Raw genomic sequence first — 22764 nt, 5'->3', positions numbered from 1 at the left:
TTTTTACCTGATGGCAGAAAGTGGAACAATTTTTTTTTTCTCAGCATATTCAAGAGCAGACTGATTAATGAACTGTAAGAGTGCTTTAGTTTCCTGAGATGTATACAACCCACACTGCAGCACTTGGAACACTATCAGTTTAACTACAACCACCTGGTACTATTTGTGTGAACTGAAGCTAAAAAATAGATTAAAATTTTTTGTTTAAAAGATGATTGGTGTTTCCATAAGGCAGTGTGCCTAGTCAATGTAATACTAATAGGGTTCTGACCTGAAAAGTATTTGGGAACTTTACTATGTTCTTTGAAAATCATGTATCCTCATGCTCATGTTTTAGGAAGCAAAATTTTACAATAATATATAAGTTTCGCAGAGGTGTCTACTAAGAAACCACTGTTTTGGTATGTTAGAACATGTACTAACCATCATTTATGTTTGATTATGTACACCAGATGCAGGACATAAAGTTGAAGAACAACACTGATGATTGCTAGCTTCCTTAATTGTATTCTAATGATGGTTGAATCGTAAATCTAATGGCAAAACAGTCACATCTAACCCTACAGATTTGTGTTCACCGATACATAATCTCACCAGACCTGTGAAGTGAATGTAAGAAAAAAAGAAAAAAAGAAAAAAAAAAATTCTGTATACAAATCTAGAAATTAAAACTATACTCAAAAAATGAAAACTACATAGGCAAGTGTCACTAGTTCTTTAATTGTACATTTACATCAACAATATCAACCCTTTCCAGAGTTCAACATAGGCATAAATTAACCAAGAGATGTACATAGTGGGATGGGCAACTGAAATGACAAAGTTGTGGCAATAATTCAGCAGCTCAGTTTTAACACATCAACATAAAATAGGCAATGAGATAAAAGCATCATGTTTTCACATTTTCTGGATGCTTAATAGGAAACACTGTTTTTCACTAATTTCATATCTGTTTTGCATTTTAAACCAAATATTTTTCATTCTATAAAAATGAAATACTGTCCAACAAGGATCAACCATAAAAAGAGGATTTCTGGAAAACAGCTGCAGATGAAAGTTTAATGTTAATTCATAAAAAAGTCCATCCCTCTTTAAAAGTTAAGCTGTGAAAAGTCTTACAGTATACACTTCAGTTATTTGAAATAAACTGTGACTTTGATTGAAATCCTTTGTATTAAAAACAAAAAGGAGGGAAAAAAGAACTCTGCAATTTCCTTGTGTTGACATTTGTTATTAAAAGTGCTTTATATGAAGGAAATATCTGCTAATATGTACTAAAAATCTTCCATATGTTTTCCAGTGTCTCTTAGATGGTATAAGTTGTAATTTTCATCACAAGAAGAGAAATCTTATAATTATTATTATGATATTATTATTATTTGAACACATAGCACACTGACTCTGACTTTTGTTGAAGGAAGCTGAACCAAGAGTGGATGAATCCTTTTATATCTTCTGAAAAATTGACATAAAAAGCAGCAAATGAGAAACAATTGGTTGTCAAGTCTCATTGGGAGTAAATATTTTAACAAAACTCTTTTCTTAATTCTCAGTTTCTTTGATGCTGCACTTGCATTTTATTTTCATCCTGTAAAACATTTTAAAAATCTATGCATGAAGTTTCATCAGCCATGTACATTTTTATTTTAGAGTTATGGAAATATTATGGTATGTACTTATAAAGTGTAACATAGAAATAATTATAATGCAGATATAAATTTTGTATTAGTTTCCTGAGATTACAATCATGTATGCCACATTGTATGGTACATAACTACCATTGTACAACATCAGAACCAAGTGATACATGGCTGAAAGCACCAGATGATACACCAGTGAAATGTAAATTTTAGTTACTTTAACATTATTGACATATCACTTGTGGAAATATCTCTAAATTGCATCATCACAACAAAGACATTTGACAGAAAACAAATCAACCACAACTCAAAATAATGTGTAACAGCAAATTCTTTGTCAGATTTATCAGTGTAATTAATAACAATGCTCACTCTGTGATTTGGGCTAACAGGCTCTCACTAATACATCTTTTGGGAAAAAAACTAACATCAGCAGTATAATGCAAGCTTTTCAATTAATTGTTTTGATTTGTACTTTAAAAACTTAAAAATAATCTTTAAGACATGTACGTCCATAAAAAAGAAATGCCAACATAAAAATCAGCAATTCTATAAAATATCACTATTTACACCACAGCAGTAATAATAACATTTATCGCAACAGCCTGTGTGTAAAGTTTGTCGTTTCAACATTCCCTTATTATAAAGAAATGGATAAACGATAAAGCGTTAGAATTATATTTATGAAATAACTGTGACAACTTATTGCAAGTTGTGTTATTTCCACTCTCTATCATTCTTTCATATACTCTCTTTCTTTCACATGCAAACAAGGACCCATACATATACATATACATACACATACATGCTCACATTTTCATACAAACAAATGAACAAGATAAAAATAAAGTAAAAAATGTAATAAAAATGTCTATAATTTCATCATGTCACAGTAAAACTGTTTATTTCATTTTTCTTTTCTATAGATCTGAGCTCTGTATTTCAGTTGTGATTTAGAGCAAAAACAGAACAATGTAATAATTACATTTTATATATATTTAAATTCATTCAAATGAATTATGAATAAATGCATATATTATCTGTAATAACATTTTCTTTGTTTCGGTTCCTTAGGTTCCAATACTTTCTCATGCTCACTCAAGTTCATATATTAACATTTTAGAACGTATATGTAAGTGTTAAGTAGTTATACTTATTTGGTTTGTGGAAAAGCCTATGCAGTAAATGCATAATTTTGGCCATTCTGACCCATACAAACACACAGTACACTTGCACACAATCACTCATTTCAAACAAATTTTGTGTTCTGTTTCAAATAATGAACAGTTAGATATCTACATTTCTTTCACTTGTTATTGTTTAAACATTTTAAATTCATTTCACTCTAGTAATCTGCAGTACTATTATTATACATAACTCAGTATCTCCTTATTCACACACTGATGTTTCCACTACCACTGCCAAAACAATTTGTCTATAAACACACTTCAACACGCCATTCCACAAATATCACAATATCCTTAGTCATGAAATGTAATGCTGATACAATGGAGACAAACTCTACTCAGATTTTATTTTACTTTCCAGTTCCCATCCAGTGTACTCTAACAATCTATTGTAATAGTGCTGCAACTAATAATAGGCCTAGTGACATACTTCTTTTATTCAATAAAGTTAGATTCAGGTGCATCAGAAAAGAGGCAGGAAAAGTTGACAGACTTCTTGTATGTTCAATGTTTGAGGAAAACCATTGACACTGTTTCACATCTCATTCTGCTAACAATGCTCTGTCAAATAATGCTGTCACACTCAAACCAACAGTTTCACTGAGAATGCTACATGTTGGATAACCTCAGTGAGATCCACTGTTTACTGGACACAGATTCAGCCACACCTAGTCTTTTAATATACATGCAGCATCAAGACTGAATTTTTGTACTGCAACAAATAATTATAAAAAAGAAGTATTATTTATGACATTACATGGAAAATAATACATACACATGACAGTTGTAGCTTTACACTTTAGGAGTTTCTTTTTTTTTTTTTGTTCAATACAACTGATATCCATTTGAAGCACTGTGCTGACAAGAAACAAAAAAAATATGTACATATTTTTTAAGGAACACTAAGAAATCCAGCATAACACATAGATGAATCACAGAAGTGTACACCTGCTCACTACTGGCCTCCACAATTGTTTTATAACAGTAAAAAGCCAGCCTCAGTTATCAGCAAGCAACAGCAGCAGCAACAATAACAACAACAACAACAAGGAATGCAAAACATCATAGCCAATCGAGGCAAATATTTCTCACACACATGCAATTAAAATTAAACTTTGGGGTTCATGTATAAAATGATAATTATGGCACAATGAACTTCATAATCCATGATACATGCATTTTTCATACAGTATCTACTTTAAAGAAAAATAACATACGTTATGAAACCCAACATTCAAATATAGAAACCTTTGTCACAGTATTGTCTCATCAGAAGATTTTAGTAACATTTAATATTTAGGAGACAACAAAATGTTAAGTTATCACATTTTTGACGAATTTACATAAAACCATATTATGCAGCATCCACTTGGAATGGGCAGTTGCACTACATTACTTTCCATTCACCAAGAGAAAAACAATTATTGGCAGATGTGTCATAGCTAACAGGCACTCTCTAACTCCTCACTCCGGCGCCTCTTAGCCTGGCGTTTACGAAACTCGTGGAACTCCTCTTTCATGGCTTGGACACGAGCTTCAATGTTGTCATACTTGGTTAGTCTCTTGGTAGGACGCAACAGCTGCTGTTGCTGGTGAGTATGAGCAGTGGCATGTAATGGGTACAGGGAAGTGGCAGCATATAGCTCTGAGTCACTGGTTCCACGGAAATCACGGGTTGTTGTCATACCAAGTGGATGTGGCATCACTGTGTCAAATTCATAATGTGTGTCCACACTGACATCGAGTGGCTGCAAGCGACCAGGTTCCGAGTGTGGTGGCGACGTGTCAGGCAGTCTCAGTGGCAGAGGCAATGGCAGTGCTGACAGCCAAGGGCTACCAACCAATGGTGGTGGTGGCAGTGGTGGTGGAGGAGGAGGTGGCGGCGGCGGAGGTGGTGGTGGTGGTGGAGGCCGATACGGAGGGAGGCGCCACTCTGCACTTGTGCTACCTGACTGTGAGGACTGATTTTGCTGTGACGTGTTTTTGCTGCCAAAACCACTCGAGCTCGAAGGTGAGGTCTCAGCAAATAGATCAGCAGCAGCCACTGCTGCAGGGGAGGCAAGCTCAGGTGCAGAGCGTGCATGACGAGCATGCCGAGGAGGTAAACGTGCCCGTGGTGTCATAGTCATTGTCATTGCCATAGCTGGAGATAGCGCTGCCGGTACTGGTGCCGGGCGTCGTAATACGCCTGCCGGTAGTGAAGGCAACCCACTGGCCAGTGTTGCAGGTGGTGCACGAACACGCGGTGGCGAACTCGTAGCCAGTGGATGAACAGGAAGGAAAGCAGTCGGAGGTGGGCGATCCCGCACTATTCCTGGAAATGCACTCCCTTCCTCATGTATAGCCCGCAGTGACGGTAACTCCTGGGAGTACCTCTCGTGGACGGAGCGCATCAACTGTAAATACGAAGGCGGTGTAGGAAACGAGCGCTCAGCAGAACTGGCACGTCGCACCGAGCTCAGGTCACTGAAGTTGTAACTGGGTGACCACGCAGTTGCTGATAAGAGATTGGAGGCAGGTGAGCTGGCACGAATGACACGTGATGATGCTGATGGTGGTGGTGCTGGTGCTGGTGGAGGTGGAGGTGGGGAGTAAATAGGAGGTGGTGCACGCAGTGGCAGTCGATGGAGTTGGTGCTGCCGTTCAGCAGCAGCAACTGTAGCGGCAGCAGTGGCAAGAGCCAAGGCACTCTCACCAGATCCGTCAGATCTCAAGCTGAGCTGGCTAGGGCATGCAACTAGTGGTCGCCGCCACGATGCTCTGCGACGACCGCCGCGACGTGGTAGGAAGCCTCCGTCATCACTGGAGCTGGATGCGACACTGCCACCCACAGAGGCTGAGAGCGAAGAATCACCAGCGAGAACAAAGCGGCCATCTGCGGCACGAGAGATGCGGCCCAAGCGGTCTGGGGGAGGTGGCCAGTAGTGTGCAGCCACAGCGGAGGCTGCTGATGCTGAGTCCAGGTCTGATACGGAGTCACAGAGTAGCAGGCTGGCCAGGCCGAGGCGTGCACCTTTCAGCACCCCACCTATCACACTTGGTACTCTGCTCTGTCTAAATCTGAGAACATGAACATAAAATATTAATGTTGCACCAACAGTAAGAAATCTGAGAAAGAATTATTGTAAAATATATTTCAGATATTCTGTTTTAATATGAGATAACTAATATATTTAAAACTTCTAACATGTGTATTGCAACTAGACTGAATGCTTGTAATGTGTCTCTTTAGGACACAGTATTTCACATTTATCTCTCAACTATTTATGAGAATAAGCTGAATATTTAACATCAAAAATGCATGTCAGAGATTGTTATTTCCTAAATAAAATTTCATATCTAGTGTTGCTTAATGTATCACCATCATGGAATAAAAGTTCTACTTTATTAAATTAAATTTTACAAGAAAATTAAAAACATAAGTAAATTATGTATTTAGTGCAACTGCTGCACAAAGTATTGCATCTACAGGGCTATTACAAATGACTGAAGCGATTTCATAAATTCACTGTAGCTCCATTCATTGACATATGGTCACGACACACTACAGATACGTAGAAAAACTCAGAAAGTTTTGTTCAGATGAAGCCGCACTTCAGGTTTCTGCTGCCAGAGCGCTCGAGAGCACAGTGAGACAAAATGGCGACAGGAGCCGAGAAAGCGTATGTCGTGCTTGAAATGCACTCACATCAGTCAGTCATAACAGTGCAACGACACTTCAGGACGAAGTTCAACAAAGATCCACCAACAGCTAACTCCATTCGGCGATGGTATGCACAGTTTAAAGCTTCTGGATGCCTCACGGTTTAAAGTTTACGGCCCCTTTTTCTTCTGCGAAAAAAACGTTACAGGACACGTGTATCTGGACATGCTGGAAAATTGGCGCATGCCACAACCGGAGACCGACAGCGCCGACTTCATCTTTCAACAGGATGGTGCTCCACCGCACTTCCATCATGATGTTCGGCATTTCTTAAACAGGAGATTGGAAAACTGATGGATCGGTCGTGGTGGAAATCATGATCAGCAATTCATGTCATGGCCTCCACGCTCTCCCGACTTAACCCCATGCGATTTCTTTTTGTGGGGTTATGTGAAAGATTCAGTGTTTAAACCTCCTCTACCAAGAAAAGTGCCAGAACTGCGAGCTAGCATCAACGATTCTTTCAAACTCATTGATGGGGACATGCTGCGCCGAGTGTGGGAGGAACTTGATTATCGGCTTGATGTCTGCCGAATCACTAAAGGGGCACATATCGAAAATTTGTGAATACCTAAAAAGACTTTTTGAGTTTTTGTATGTGTGTGTGCAAAGCATTTTCAACATATCTCAAATAATAAAGTTATTGTAGAGCTGTGAAATCGCTTCAATCATTTGTAATAACCCTGTACTTCTAAGAGTACAAAGCTTTGTTCTGCTTATACATATCTAAAACATCAATCTGATTTTGCATGCAAACATTAATGTCTATTACAGGTGACTCATTTGTGGAAATTTAATAAGTCTTATGTAACTACAATTATTGGGAAAGTTATTGCCAATGAAGCTAGAGACAGTATGAATTCAGTTAAATCACTGAAAGATAATGATAGAATTACATACAGCTATAACAATATTTATTATGGTATAGGAAGTTTGCTGTCTATTTTGATGAAAATAAACTGCAAAATGTCTTCGTGCAGTCCTGATGAGCAATAACGGTAGTCCACAAGGATTTTCAAGGGTATTTAACATAATTTTTAATTCTGGGATGTTCCCTGAATCTAGTACAGGGAGCAAAAATACTACTGCAATTATCTGCTCCGATTCAAAAATGTGTTATGAAATTAAGAGAAAAAGGTAACAAGCAAAACCATTTTCTGATAGCTGCATGATGGAGATACTTTTGAAAGTGATACATATTAAAAGGGTAGATGGACTGACTGAAGAAAGATTGATATGGCATGGCATAAAATACTATGAATTTTAACAACTTACAAAAAGAGTAATAAAAAATCCAGTTCTGTGTGTTACACATGTTGCACAAGCATGTCAACAGTTACATCTCATCAAAAATTTGCCTGCCTTTATCCAGTATATACAGAGTACAAATGTTGATATTATTGTTTTTGTATGAAATAAATTTCCAGCAGTCTCATAAGGCTGAGTGAACTCCTTACTGCTCCAACTCATTCTTGTAACACCTAAGTTGGACTATGGTTACTACAGAAATCTGATATGGTGTTATTAAATAATATCATAGATTGAATTACAAAGATCGAGAATAACTCCAAGGATTACAGATTTATAAATAATTTTAAATGTGACACATGTCTCAAATACAAACTGTGGTATAATTAGTATTGTTTTAAATTAGCTATGGCTGCTTGTTTTGAACTTGTAGCTGACTGTAGGTGTAAATGCAATTTGATAAGAAAGAAACCACTGGCAAGATCCAGAGCCAGATCCACAATGTCTTTGGAAAAAATAGAAGAGCTCAGAAAATACACGGAAAATTACATTAAAATACTCCTGGAAATGTGACACACAGCGTAAAATTTCTTGGAGTTCCACATACTGTACCTTCGGTGAGTTGAAAATATTACCGTTAAAATACAGTACCTCCTTGAAGACAAGTTTCAAAATACAAAGCAACATTGAAATGAAAGAAAACTGTAGAAATAGTCAGCACCAACGACCAACTATACGAGAAGATACACATGAGACTGGTTTGGAATGAAGGAAAACACAGCATGGGAAAGTCTTTCAATTGCTGCGGCCCACACATATAAACCCGAACTCCCAAAGTAGAGGTCTGAGTGAGCTACAATTAATACAGCAGTGTAGAAATAGAAACTGGGACCAAAACCATATCTCCTTCCATTTGTAGTAAATATCATACACAAAATTCGTATTTCATTGTTTATAGTATATGTCTAAGACGAGGAGTAATCTAAGATGAGGAGTATACTACATGCATTGTTGAGCTATGAATCCACCTGTGTGAAAAACTTTACATGTAATTCATTTTGTTACCTCATACACTTAGAAAAATGGAAAATTGTAAAATTTTATTGAAGGACCAATTTAATTACACATATTTCTAAGATGCAAAATGATTGCAGAAATTACAGAGAAGTATTATTGACTTCCCTTTGATTTCCAACACACATCAGCATTACAAATCAAAGAGTTGTTCAAGGTGAAAGAAGAATTTGGATTTATGCAAAGTATATGAAAAGGAATACTAGCAAAATGTAGAAAATTTATGTGAGGATATTACAGGTGTAGGGGAAGCAGATGGCAGTGTGGGATACATCTTCATGTGGAAGATGGCATACGTAAGCATCCTAAAGCCTTGTATTTTATTATAGACATGATTCAATGGGAAAATCTGGGTTGTCTGCTGCCAATTTCTGTATGTTCAGGCTATATCACTCCACACACACACACACGACATACATCAAAGAGGGAGGGGAGGGAGAGGGAGGGGGGAGGAAGGGAGGGAGTGAGAGTCTGGTTGTGGGAAGGGCTTTTCTTTAAACGGGGCATTTCTGTCATTTTATGTTAACTGTATCTATAGTATTATGATTTTCAGCAACCACCAAGGTAATATAACATAAAAATGAAGGGAGCTTTTATTAAACATCTCTCATACACATGTTCAAGAGACACAACACATATAAATGGTTTCCAACCAATAAAATAACTTACTGAAATTCATGACTGAGAATGTGTCTGATTGGGATTGTGTCAGGATATAAAGGAACCAGAAGTTTGATGAAATGGGACAAGGTATTTAAATTTTAAATTTAGTTATATGAAAGCACAAAAGGAAATATTTTACAATTAACTTTTCAATGATCTAAATTTGAGTTTAGTTGCATAAATCCTTCATAAATAATATGGACCTTATATGATCTAATAACAAATGAAGGAGACTACAAGTTTCATTTTGTTGTATATAATCTAAATTTAATAGTGACACAGCCCTGAAACTATAAAACATATACGTTAAACAGAGAAAAAACAATGCAGGGACCTGCTGAAACAATCTGAACATCCTGCAAATCTCACACAGATACAAAATAAATTATGTGCTATCTAATTTGTCTACAAGGAATGGTGTACCAGTCATAGCCACATAACATGGTGTAAAAACAGTGGTTGTGAAAAGATCCTAGGCAATCGGTTTCAAACCCTACAGGATTTGGTGCAGTCAGTGAATGCAAGTCCATCTCAGCCACTTTCTGAGCCAACATTGCAAAGGGAACTGCATTTGCCACATAAAGCTGCACATCTTCACACAGCCAAACAACACAGAAACTGGGCAATAGCTGACTGGAGGAGTGCAGTGTAGTCAAAGAACTGCAAGCCTGCTTCTTTTCAAATGAAGTAAGGCACATCAGGTGCACTGATGACTGAATGGAGCATTTAAACAGCAATGTGTTGAGGTGTAGTTAAAGTTGGAGATGATTCTGTGAGTTTTGGGAATGTTTTAGTACCACGACTTGGACCATGTGACCAAATGTTGCTGCTTCTCCATGTCGATGATGCTGGTAAAATACTTTGTTTATACAACCAGTTACAGTTGTCTGACCATCATCAGCTTTGAACGTGGTCAGGTGATTGGGTGTCACTGGTGTCATACGTCTGACGTGAGATTTCCATGCTCCTAAACATTCCTAGGTCCAATGTTTCTGATGTGATAGTGAAGTCGAAATGTGAAGGGACATGTACAGCACAAAAGCATTCTGACTGACCTCATCTGCTGACTGACAGAGATCACCAACAGTTGAAGAGAAATTCCAAACTGCATCAGGATCCACTGCAAGTACTATGACAGTTAGGTGGGAGGTGAGAAAACTTGGATTTCATGGTCGAGCGGCTGCTCATGAGGCAAACAACATGGTGGTATATGCCAAACGATGCCTCACTTGGTGTAAGGAGCATAAACATTGGACAATTGAACAGTGGAAAAATGTTGTGTGGAGTGATGAATCATGGTACACAATGTGGCAATCTGATGGCAGGGTGTGGGTATGGTGAATGCCCGATGGTTATCTGCCAGTGTGTGTCATGCCAACAGTAAAATTCGGAGGCAATGGTGTTGTTTTTCATGTAGGGGGCTTGAATGCCTTGTTTTGCATGGTACTATCACAGCACAGGCCTACATTGATGTTTTAAGCACCTTCTTGCTTCCCACTGTTGAAGAGCAATTTGGGGATGGCGACTGCATCTTTCAACATGATCGAGCACCTGTTCATAATGCACTGCCTGTGGCGGAGTGGTTACACGACAGTCAGTAACACCCCTGTAATGGACTGGCCTACACAGAGTCCTGACCTGAATCCTATGGAACACATTAACACATTTGGGATGTTTTGGAATGCTGACTTCATTCAGGCCTCACCATCCGACATTGATACCTCTCATCAGTGCAGCACTCCACAAAGAATCTGATTGATCATATGCCTGCAAGAGTGGAAACTGTTATCAAGACTAAGGGTGGGACATTGATACCTCTCATCAGTGCAGAACTCCATGAAGAATGGGCTGCCATTCCCCATGAAACCTTCAGCAATCTGATTGATCGTATGCCTGCAAGAGTGGAAACTGTTATCAAGACTAAGGGTGGGCCAACACCATACTGAATTCCAGCGTTACTGATGGAAGGCATCACTAACTTTAAGTTATTTTCAGCCAGATGCCCGGATACTTTTGATCACATAGTGTATGATATTTTTCAAATATATAAGAACTGTGTGACACCCATTCCTGAAAATATTTTTATGATAAGTATTCTGTGGACACTCCCATCATCCAAGAAGACAACAGCTGTGTTCACAGGACTGCATGCATGTGTTCCTGTCCTGATGAATAGTCAGGCACCCTATTGCACATAAACTGGTCCACTGCTTGCTCTTAGGTCCATTGATAATGTCTGGGATTATTTGGGACAGTGGATGAAAAGTAGCAATCAACACCCCCACAGTTTGAGAGCTCCAATGGATCTTATCACCTGTGTATGGCTTCAGCTCTCTTACTAACTGAACTGATGCCATTCTAGAGGCTGGAGGCAGTGTTACATGATACTGAAGTGATGTTTCCTGTGCATGACTAAATTTTTGTCCATTGTGATTGTCTCTCATAAAACTCTGGTGTCCAAAATTAAATCAACAAACTGCTATTTTTCCCATCCTGAGTCTAATTCTGGATATAATCATAGAAACTGTTGACAGATGTCGTTTCAATCATTTCCTGCACAGAAGATGGCATTCCAATCAACGGACAACCACGCCAGCAATGGCGTCAGGGCATATATCAAGCAGGGTAGTCGCACATCCACAATCAATGAATACACAGTCACAGACAGTGCAGTATGTTACAGACAAGATGCTTACAGACTGTCTACTGAGGAGGACCACAGGAATAATGGAAGCAGGAGAGCCGCAAACTGATGTGGCCTGATGGCTCAATGTGAATCATTCTGTCGTTTCTTGGATGAGGCGACAGTTTATGGAGACCGAAATTGTATCCTTGAGACCAGGACAGGGCTGACCATGTGTGACATCAGAAAGAGTGGGCCATTATTCGGCTGTAAGGGCATGACGGTACCGCCATAGTACCACACTGCAACTGACATCTGACCTCACAGCATTCACTGGACATGTTGTATCAAGGCAAATGGTTTACAAAAGGCTTCAGTAGAATGGCCTTTATTGTTGGAGGCCTGCTTGCCTCTGTCGTGTTTTCACAGAAGGGAAAGTCTAGAGAGGAGCCGTCAACATGCCAGGTGGAAGGTCAAATAGAGGGCCATTGTTCTTTTCAAACATGAGTCCCGATTTGGTCTGGGGAGTGATTATCGCTGGATTCACATCTGGATGGCACGTGGAACACAATTTCAGGACCCAAACAGTATGGAAATAGACCGATATCGAGCAGGATCCCTAATGATGTGGACAGGGATTATGTTGACCACTCGAACAGTTCCTCATGAATTTGTACAGGTGAATCAGCAAAATTTAACTGCCATCAGGTATCGTGAGGACATATTGGCATCTCACATGCAGTTGTTGCGAGGTGCTGTGGGCCCAGACTCTGTACTGATGGATGATTATGCTTGACCTCACAGAACACAGGTGGTTGAGGTTTTTTTGGATATAGAAGATATTGGATGCATGGTGTGGCCTGCTCAATCTCCCAATTTGAATCCCATAGAGAAAGTCATGGATGTACAAAGGATATGGGTTGTATCACATCCGCACCCCTCAACCACTCTCCAAGACTTGTGAGCAGCTCTGCAGGAAGAATGGGCACTGTTGTCTCAACATGAGATTGATGACATCATTCATAGCATGGCCTGTCTTTGTCAGGCTTTACTGGTGCCCGAGGTGGTCATGCCCCATACTGAGCACATTAACCAGTTGTCAGAATGTGTCTGCAAATCCATTAAATTGGTAAACAATGAAGAACATTTTTGTCTACCATTGTGCATGTTGCAGTTGATTACATTTTGTATCCTTTACACTGTTTCTACTTTACTATCACCTGTTTACATCGTTTTGTGGCAAAATAAATGCAGCCTTGCAAAATTTCCATTGTTGCTTTAATTTTGGACACCAGTGTAGTCCATTTTAAAATAATTATCTGATCTGTAGACAACATCTAAAAAACTAATTTGGGAAGGATGCAAGTTTCAATGAAAGTAGGAGTAGAATGGTAGAATGGGAGCATAGGACACAAATTCAACATAGGATGGAAACTAAGTAGGAGAAGGAAGAAATAAAATCCTATTTGACCATACTACAGCACACAATATAAAAATTCCTTTTCAGAGACAATTCAGAATTTAAAGCATAAGAATAAAAGAAACAGATGATTTTGCTAATTTTTATTTGCTGCAGAGGTAATGTACACCGCATAGTATGTGAAATAAATAAGAATTATTTAAATGCAAAAATGCTATAAGTGTATGAGTGTTTTCCGTTGTACCAGGGTATATTTTGTAGAAACGTGTAGTCCAAAAAAATTGTATGCAACAAATTTCATTAAATTTTTCTGCACATATTATAAACATTACACTGGGACCTAAATCTGAAAAGAAGATAAGAAAAATTGTTTTGGAAAGAAGATACTGTAGTGTTTGTTTCACACATGAACATTATAAGTACAATTATAATCAACATGTCATTATTCATTAGTACATAACATGTAAGCAAGTAAGTTTTATTACTGCCCAGCCGTAGCTAGTGCTTCAGGGCTTTTTATTTGATTTGTTGCTTGTAACATTTATTACGTTTATTTCTATTATGGGCAGTTTAGGATATTTAAATATATGAACAAATGGGTAAACATTTTAAATGTTGTCAGCTGAGTGTGTAGCTGTGAGAAATGCTTATTGTTGTTTTAACTAAACGAAACACTTTTTTTGCCTTGTTTCACAAAACTCTTATTATACGGCCTAGATTTTGGGTTATACAACTATTTTCTAGTGCACAACTAATTCCAAAGACGCCAAGCAAGCAAAATAAACACATCAACTTCTTAATCTGCCATTTCTTGACTTAAACTATACAACATTTATCAGGACAGCATGAATAAACATACACTGGAGCAGAGATGTGTGCAGAGAAATGGGTATTTGTGTCAGTATCTACTTATGAATGAAGGCACCAAGGTGGTTTTCATATGCGCATGAATAATTGAATTGCGGTTCCTCATTCAATTACAAATGTAAGGAGTACACATACTGTGACTAGGAACTTAATACAATACAAACAATAGCTACATATTATGAAATAAAGCCCAACATTATTGACAACATTTTCAGTAAGACAAGAAGCAAGGAAGATCCCTACTGTATTCAGTGAACAACACAGACAAATTGAAAAGGAAATGGTGTAGTTTACTTTTTCTAAATAAAATTTCTCATAGGGTAATTAAAACTTTAAAGGCAAAGAGTTTCACTCTGTTTTTCTGTCCCATAAACATTTGGTACCAGTCATCACCAAAACCAGGATTCCTAAGATCTTGTGCAAACAGCATCTGTCATGTTACATTGCAAAAATTGAGAGGTCCATCTGTAGTGGCTCAGGCAACACCACAGAAGCTTGAGATGCAGATTATGTTCTTGCAAACTATTTCTGCAGGTCAGAGTTTAACGGTGAATGAGTAGTAATATTTGTTAAAACAGCTGAGAATTATGACAGTAGTATGAATGATACATAGAAAATTGTACCTAAACGTAATGAAAAAGATTTCAAAATTACACGTATTGAGAATGATTTAAGAGTATTTTGTGTGTACTGATCACTAAGTGGCAAAATAAATACTTTCCTCAAAAATAAGTCAAATTTAACACAAAAAAGAAAGCTGTGGTTATTTTAATATTGATATAGGAAGAGAGACATAAAGAAAGGAAAAATTTGAGGAGCTGCTAATACAATACATCATGAAAGCAACTGCACATGAATCAACAACAATGACTATGTAAACCAAGTCAGTTATTAATAATATTATCAATAATATAGATAGCAATGCATATACAACAAAGGTTCTACAGACAGAACTTTCTAATCATTTTAGACAGGTATGTGAAGTATGTGGTAGTCTGAACTCACAACAGAAGGAAAAAATAAGAAAGATTTGTTAAACTTTACACACAAAACACTAACTTATTTAAAGTAATGTTAAGAATAGAGAGTTGGGTAATTACCCTTCAAGGCAACAGAGGGGGTAAATACCCTTCAAGCCAAAGGAACAAGTGAAAAACACAATGCTTTTCAAGGACACTTAATGCATTATTTCTATATAGCATTACTAAAAAGAAAAAAACTCTCCACAAAAGCAGCGGATCACAAAGGAAATAATAGATTTGAGGGCAACCTTAAGAGTAATAAAACAAAAGGATAGTATTGAAACCAACAAACAGCACCAGAAGTAGTACAGAGAGTTGATAAGTCAAGAAAAACCCAAATCAGTAAATGAGATTATTTCAAAATTAACAAATAAAATGAAAACAGCTTGGGATATGATTATTACTGAGATAGGCAACAAAAAACACACTAAGAGAACAAATGAAATATAAATTATGGAAGTGAATAACAAAATCATTGCAGATAAAACAGAAATTGTGGACATCCCAAGCAGTAACTGCACAGATGCAGCAGTAAACCTAAAGCATGGAAGCGGCAGCCAAGGAAATCAGCAGACCACAGTCACACATAACCCGAGCCACTTGATGTTCTTGAAATAAGGATCTGAAGAGGAGCTACAAAGGTTATAAAACAAAGTATCTAATTAAGCAAGTGGTAGCAGACTAATTACACCATTATCAGATATTGTCAACTGTTCATTCCAGGAAGGAGTATTTCTAGATCAACTTAAAATAATTGAAGTGATACCTGTGTACAAAAAAGGGCAAAATACCCTCAAGACTTCAAGAATAATGTAATAATTTCAATTCCCAAGAAAGTAAGTTCTGACAGGTGTGAAGTATAAGTTTAATAAGTCATGATTGCTAAATACTAACACGAATAGTTTACAGATGAATGGAAAAAACTGATAGAAACTGACCTCAGGGATCAGTTTGGATTCCAGAGACATGTAGGAGCTAACGAGGCAAAACTGACTCAACAACTTCTTTTGGAAGATAGGTTAAGGAAAGGCAAATGTAAATTCATAGTATTTGTAGAGTTCAATAAAGCTTTTGAAAATTATGATTGGAATATTCTCTTTGAAATTCTGAAGGTAGCAGGAGTAAAATACAGGGAGCGAAAGTCTATTTACAGCCCGTACAGAAGCTGGATGGCAGTTATAAGAGTCAAGGGACTGAGACAGGATAGTAGTCTAGTGCCAATGTTACTCAGTCTGTATATAGGCGAGCAGTGAAGGAAATCAAATAAAAATTTGGAGCAGTAATTAAAGTCTAGGGAGAAGAAATAAAAACTTTGGGGTTGATCAATGACATTCTAATTCCCTCAGAGACAGTAAAAGATATGGAAGAGCAGTTAAACAGAATGGACAGTGTCTTAAAAGGTGGATAGAAGAAGAACATCAACAAAAGGAAAACAAGGATAATGGAATGCAGTCAAATTAAATCAGGTGATGCTGAGGGAATTAGGTTACGAAATGAGACACTTAGATTAGTAGATGAAGTTTTCTTATTTGGGCAGCAAAATAACTGTTGATGGCTGAAGTAGAGAGGATATAAAATGTAGACTGGCAATAGACAGAGAAGCGTTTCTGGAGAAGAGAAGATGATTAACATCAAATATAGGTTTAAGTATCAGCAAGTCTTTTCTGAAAGTATTTGTATGAAGTGTAGCCATGAATGGTAGTGAAACATGGATGATAAAACAGTTTGGACAGGAAGAGAAAAGATTTCAAAATGTAGTGCTAAGAAGAATGCTGAAGGTTAGATGGGTAGGTCATGTAACTAATCAGGAAGTACTGAATAGAAATGAGCAGAAAAGAAGAAGGGATCAGTTGATAAGACACATTCTGAGACATCAAAGGATCATCAAATTATGTGTATGAACATTATATTGTACACTTAATTTCCTTCGCTTGTACAGATTTTATACAATGTGTAAGAGAGGATTACAATTTTTAGTCAAATACGCCAATTACATATGTTTTTGCTTGTATTTTGGGGGTTTTGATATTTTCCTTGATTCTGTAGTTTCCTTAGTTTTGCATTGGACCACAGGAAAGCACAAAATACGGGTTTCATTGTAATTATTAATCTAAAAAAACTATTTCCATTGTTTTCAATGATAAGCAAAAAGAGGTATATATGGATTTATTTATTTATTTATTTATTTTTTTTGATGAAAAAGGAGGAAAAATTCCAGTTAAGTTTTTAGGTGTAACAATAGACAGTGAGCTAAACTGGAAAGAACAGATACATACTGTTTTGAGTATACTAATCTCAATGATACTGGTAATGAAACGACTGGCTCAATATACATATCAAGACCTCCTGTGAACTGTTGATGACAGAAATTTTGAGCCATATATGTAATACGGAATGATAGTATGGTAGAACTCTGCTCTCACAGCAATGGAAAGAATATTCACATTGCAGAAAAAAATATATTTCTATCATACTATAAAAGAAGCAAAAATAATCGTGTTGAAATCCTTTCAAAGGTTTTGATATTCTGGCACTTGCATAATGGTGTATATTCAAAACATTTGCGATGGAATTACAAGATCCCACAAAATTAGATACCAACGAGGATGTTTATCCTCATAACACATGTAACAGAAAATAATTGTGGTGCCTTTCACATAGATCACAGATTTTTGAGAAAGGGCCTTAATAATGTGGTCTCAAATTAGTACAAGCACTTCCAAGAGACTTGTAAAACTGAGAAGACTTCTCCTGCAACCCTAAAAAAATTCTGATAGAAAAAGAATTTACAGTGTGTGGCTGAGTATGTGAATCAACAGTGAGCTTAAGTCCAACCAATGAGTAATAAATTCTATGAACCACATTAAGAAAAAAGTCATTAGAAAGTAAATTAGAATTAGAACCACTCATGTACAATCAAAGACAATACTATTTCACAAAATTGTATTTTTTAAATCTCTGATACCCTAAATAATAGATTATGTATTATAAATCATTGTTGCTAAGTATCATTATGTATATACTGTGAATATATTAAATTATTTACTGTTATCAATACAATAGAGGGAAACATTCCATGCGGGAAAAATAATTTAAAAACAAAGATGATGTGACTTACCATACGAAAGCACTGGCAGGTCGATAGAAACACAAACAGACACATACATACACACAAAAATCAAGCTTTCGCAACAAACTGTTGCCTCATCAGGAAAGAGGGAAGGAGAGGGAAAGACGAAAGGAAGTGGGTTTTAAGGGAGAGGGCAAGGAGTCATTCCAATCCCGGGAGCGGAAAGACTTACCTTAGGGGGAAAAAAGGACAGGTATACACTCGCACAAAAAGACTTTCCGCTCCCGGGATTGGAATGACTCCTTGCCCTCTCCCTTAAAACCCACTTCCTTTCGTCTTTCCCTCTCCTTCCCTCTTTCCTGATGAGGCAACAGTTTGTTCAGTTTGTTGCGAAAGCTTGAATTTTGTGTGTATGTATGTGTCTGTTTGTGTTTTTATCGACCTGCCAGCGCTTTCGTATGGTAAGTCACATAATCTTTGTTTTTAAATATAAATTATTTACTGTGTAAGCTATAGAATGTATGTATTATTTAGATTATAAGCATAATGATGTGTCCTATGTTACGAGTACATACACATTCAAAAGATAATTTATGAGACCAATAAAAATCACAACAACAATTAAAGATGCCAAATTCATTAATTGTCGAACATTACTTAAACCAAAACCACAAAGATGTAATTGTGGTGCAAGTCCTACAGATAGGAGGAAAGTGTACAAAGTTCACTTTTTCAAAGTTCACTCCATTAGAGGGAGAAAATAAACAGGTAAATAAAAAATGTGTGTGTGTGTGTGTGTGTCCACATTTAATACAGAATCAGCAAATTCAGTTCATTGTTCACCCCTTTTAGACAATGTTACAGCCTCTACACAGGAGAAGAATCTTGGGGCCTTTGTTCTTAAAGAGATAATAACATAAATGTCCACTTCTGAACATATAGTTCTACTCCAGTGTATATTTATTCATAGTTACTGTAAATGAATGTAATATAATACAAATTTAAACAACTGTAACTACATCAAAATTGTCAATGGAGATAGTGCAAGTCAAGAACTCATAGATTAAGAAGTTGACATGTGCTTATCCCTGCTTGCTTGCAATATTTAGAATCAGTCGTGTACTAGAAAACAGGCTTATAAGCTGAAACCTATGTTGTACAATAATAATAAAGTTTTGTGAGAAAAGGCATGTTTTGTTTAGTTAATGCAATATAACAACAAAGGAAATATAGATCAGTACAGTCATTGGTATATTTTTACTGATCAAGATAGTGACAGAAGCTTGCACTCGTCCATACAGAAATATAAAATTATCAAACAGTATTATACTCAGTGTTGCAGAATTTCTATATACACTGTTATTTTGTACAACACAACTGAAAAGGAATCTTAAAAATTCTTCTGCACTCCCGTTTATTGTAATACAGGGTACTGTGATGAACATTAAACACTTATTTGTGAAAATCGTAAGCTTATGATGCTGAAATGTTAGGTGCACAGAATAAGTGTGTTTACTAGGTGGGAAAAAATTGTTTCTGGATGAACTAATAGATAATATGGAAATAAAATAGGCAACGATATGTCTGAAAATAAAGTTTCATTTATTGTCAGTTTAACATTATATGAAATTATCTAACAAGTCTTATGGAACTTGAAACACCATGCTGTCAAATATTTAATGATATTGCTACTACAATGAAGAGGTATAAAAATATTTCAGCTGAGAAAATGAAAGAAAACTGTTCAAAGAATGACAGAGTGACCTGAGAGGGTGTACATATAGTAACATAAATTTATGAAATTAATAAATTAAATCGTCATTACAGGCAAAGTGAAAAAGATAGAAAATAAACATTAAAACATGCAACTAAGTAACAATTTAAATACACAGCATACAAAAGTTTGTGAATTTATTTGTTAATCCTGTTGTTAACCATGCATGAAACTTTAATTAGTGCAAAACAAAAGTTTCAAGATATACGTGATAGTGTAGTGAGAGCGTGCTGCAATTGTTTTCAACAGTTGTTTCCAAACTCTTCACCTTTTTTCCTCCTTAATGACCAGCGTACAGGGAAGGATAAAAAGAGAAAGAAACAGGTATTGTATGACAAAATATAATTCTTCTTCTGTAAATAAGTTCAAATAGAAAAAAACAGCTACACAAAACATGTATAGCTTCTAATGTTACTTATTAATACTGAGCAAAATTAAATGTCAGAAACATTTACCCAGACAAAAATGAACAAAGGCTCTAGCATTACATATAAGCTTTTCATAATAAGGAAGGTCTTGGTGGTTGGTTGTTATTTTGTAAAATAAGCAACAGACTTTTACCCTTCCCAATTAATTCTACCAATCAAATGATTCCATTTTGATCTGATTTCCTTAATCATTTCAGATTCTTGTAAAAATATGGTAACTTAATATAAAATTTTATTTATGCCTAGTTACACAACAATAACAACCAACTAAAGAAAAATTCATTAGTAGCTCTCCCAGAAGCATCCAGCTTTAAAAGCAGAAATGAGTGAGGGATGACACTAATTAGCATTAACTGAGCTAATTAACTAGCCAATTTATCAAACTGTCTGAATAACACTGAACAAAGCACTTAATCTTTAAAAATCAGAACTATTATGTTATATCAAATATTTGAAATAGCAACAATACAAAACAGGATTTATCTTTTTATTCAGAATCAGCTTATCAATCATGAAACCAGACTGTTTCTATTCCAACAGCTTCAAAGACAAAATTGTGATTCAATATTTTCTACCAGGCAGATTCTTTTGTTTATTTAAACGAAAGTACAGTGAGCTAACGTCCAATTCATATTGGGTATAAAACAAACATTCCATTCATGCTTCCATGAATCTCTTCCATTTACCACTTTCAAAAATGAAAATCCAGTTATTGCTTTATAAAGGGGTATTCAGGGCTAGTGCCTTACATGAGTGTTTTGTGGATGTGAATACCATAAACTTATACAGGAGTTCAAACATATGACTACATTGTGAATGTACCTACCACGGAAGTACATGCCTAATGTTATTATTCCTGTCTATGCAATTTTGTTACATGGACAAAATTATGAACATTCCACTGAGTTTTGATAAGATAATATAATTAAACATTTTGGCATGTTTCTTTTTTCTAATCTGTGACACACACAAGGATGTGGGAGGGGGTGGGGGGCAAGGAATTGAGATAACGGATTTACTTCAAACTTTGTACACCTTTAGTAGGCCATTAAAACAACATAATGTGCAAGTAGTAACATGCACTACTTCGGCAGTTCCGAGGATATCACAAGTGAAGTTTTACGTATCTATTATGTAACTAATGTATCTGTGAGTAGGTGCCAGCCGTCTGAGTTTATGGTGGTCAAGTGGTATAAATATGAAACTTCCTGGCAGATTAAAACTGTGTGCCCGACCGAGACTCGAACTACGTTTGTCTAATAATTAAAAACAGCAAGTAGTCAAATAACATGAAATTCACTAAAACTTCATGCAAATACCTGAGGTTTTTTAATTATATTACCTCTCAAATGTCATATAAATTAAATAATATGACAAGTGATCAAAAAAATTGATTAAAGATTAAGTCTGAGCAGGAGCTGAGCCATCGCCTCATACATGTTTGTCTTTCAAAACTCCAACATTAACCACATGACCACCATGAACTCTAACAATCAGTACTTATACACAGATACATAATTACATAATAGAAACATAAAACTTCTCTTGTGATTTTCTCAGAATTGCCAGAGTAGTGCGCCTTACTACTTGCACATTATGTTGTTTTAATGGCCTACTAAAAGGTGTACAAAGATTGAAGTAAATTTGTGATCCCAATGTTGTGGCCTCACCTAGTCAATTAAATTTCTCCACATTAGCAAATGCTATGAAATGTGGAACATATACATGATTGACTTCTCAAATGCTTTGTGAATATTTACAACTTGGGACCTCATCAAATTACTGAAAATATTTGATTGTTTTAGGAAAACAGTATATTCAAAGAGGACTAAGATCATTTAAAATTGGTAAATACAAGACATTATAAAATGAAACATAGTTAGATGAAGTGACAAGTTTTTGTTGTATATGTAACTTCCTGAGTGATAGGAAGGAATTGAATAAGAAAACATGTACAATAAGATTACTGCAGATGTAACTCTGGTTTGTGATTTAATTAGAGATGAAGCAATGGTAGGAACTGGAAAAAAGGTACAACTTTCAAA

The 22764-nt window shown here is 36.4% G+C and overlaps 1 protein-coding gene across 1 annotated transcript in view; it reads right to left on the bottom strand.

Annotated features, from left to right (window-relative positions):
- Nucleotides 1-700: 700 nt before the first annotated feature.
- Nucleotides 701-22764, bottom strand: part of LOC124619319 (protein turtle-like) — a 906568-nt gene continuing 884504 nt past the window's right edge. The window contains exon 18 of the mRNA XM_047145628.1: nucleotides 701-5887. Within this exon, the coding sequence (XP_047001584.1) occupies nucleotides 4270-5887 (1618 nt within the window). The 3' untranslated portion in view covers nucleotides 701-4269. The remainder of the gene's footprint in view (nucleotides 5888-22764) is intronic.

The sequence above is a fragment of the Schistocerca americana genome, chromosome 6, assembly GCF_021461395.2.
Source record: "Schistocerca americana isolate TAMUIC-IGC-003095 chromosome 6, iqSchAmer2.1, whole genome shotgun sequence".
NCBI classification, from domain to species: Eukaryota; Metazoa; Arthropoda; class Insecta; order Orthoptera; family Acrididae; genus Schistocerca; species Schistocerca americana.
The sequence above is the reverse complement of the archived record's forward strand: the minus strand, read 5'-3'. Positions and strand labels throughout refer to the sequence as shown.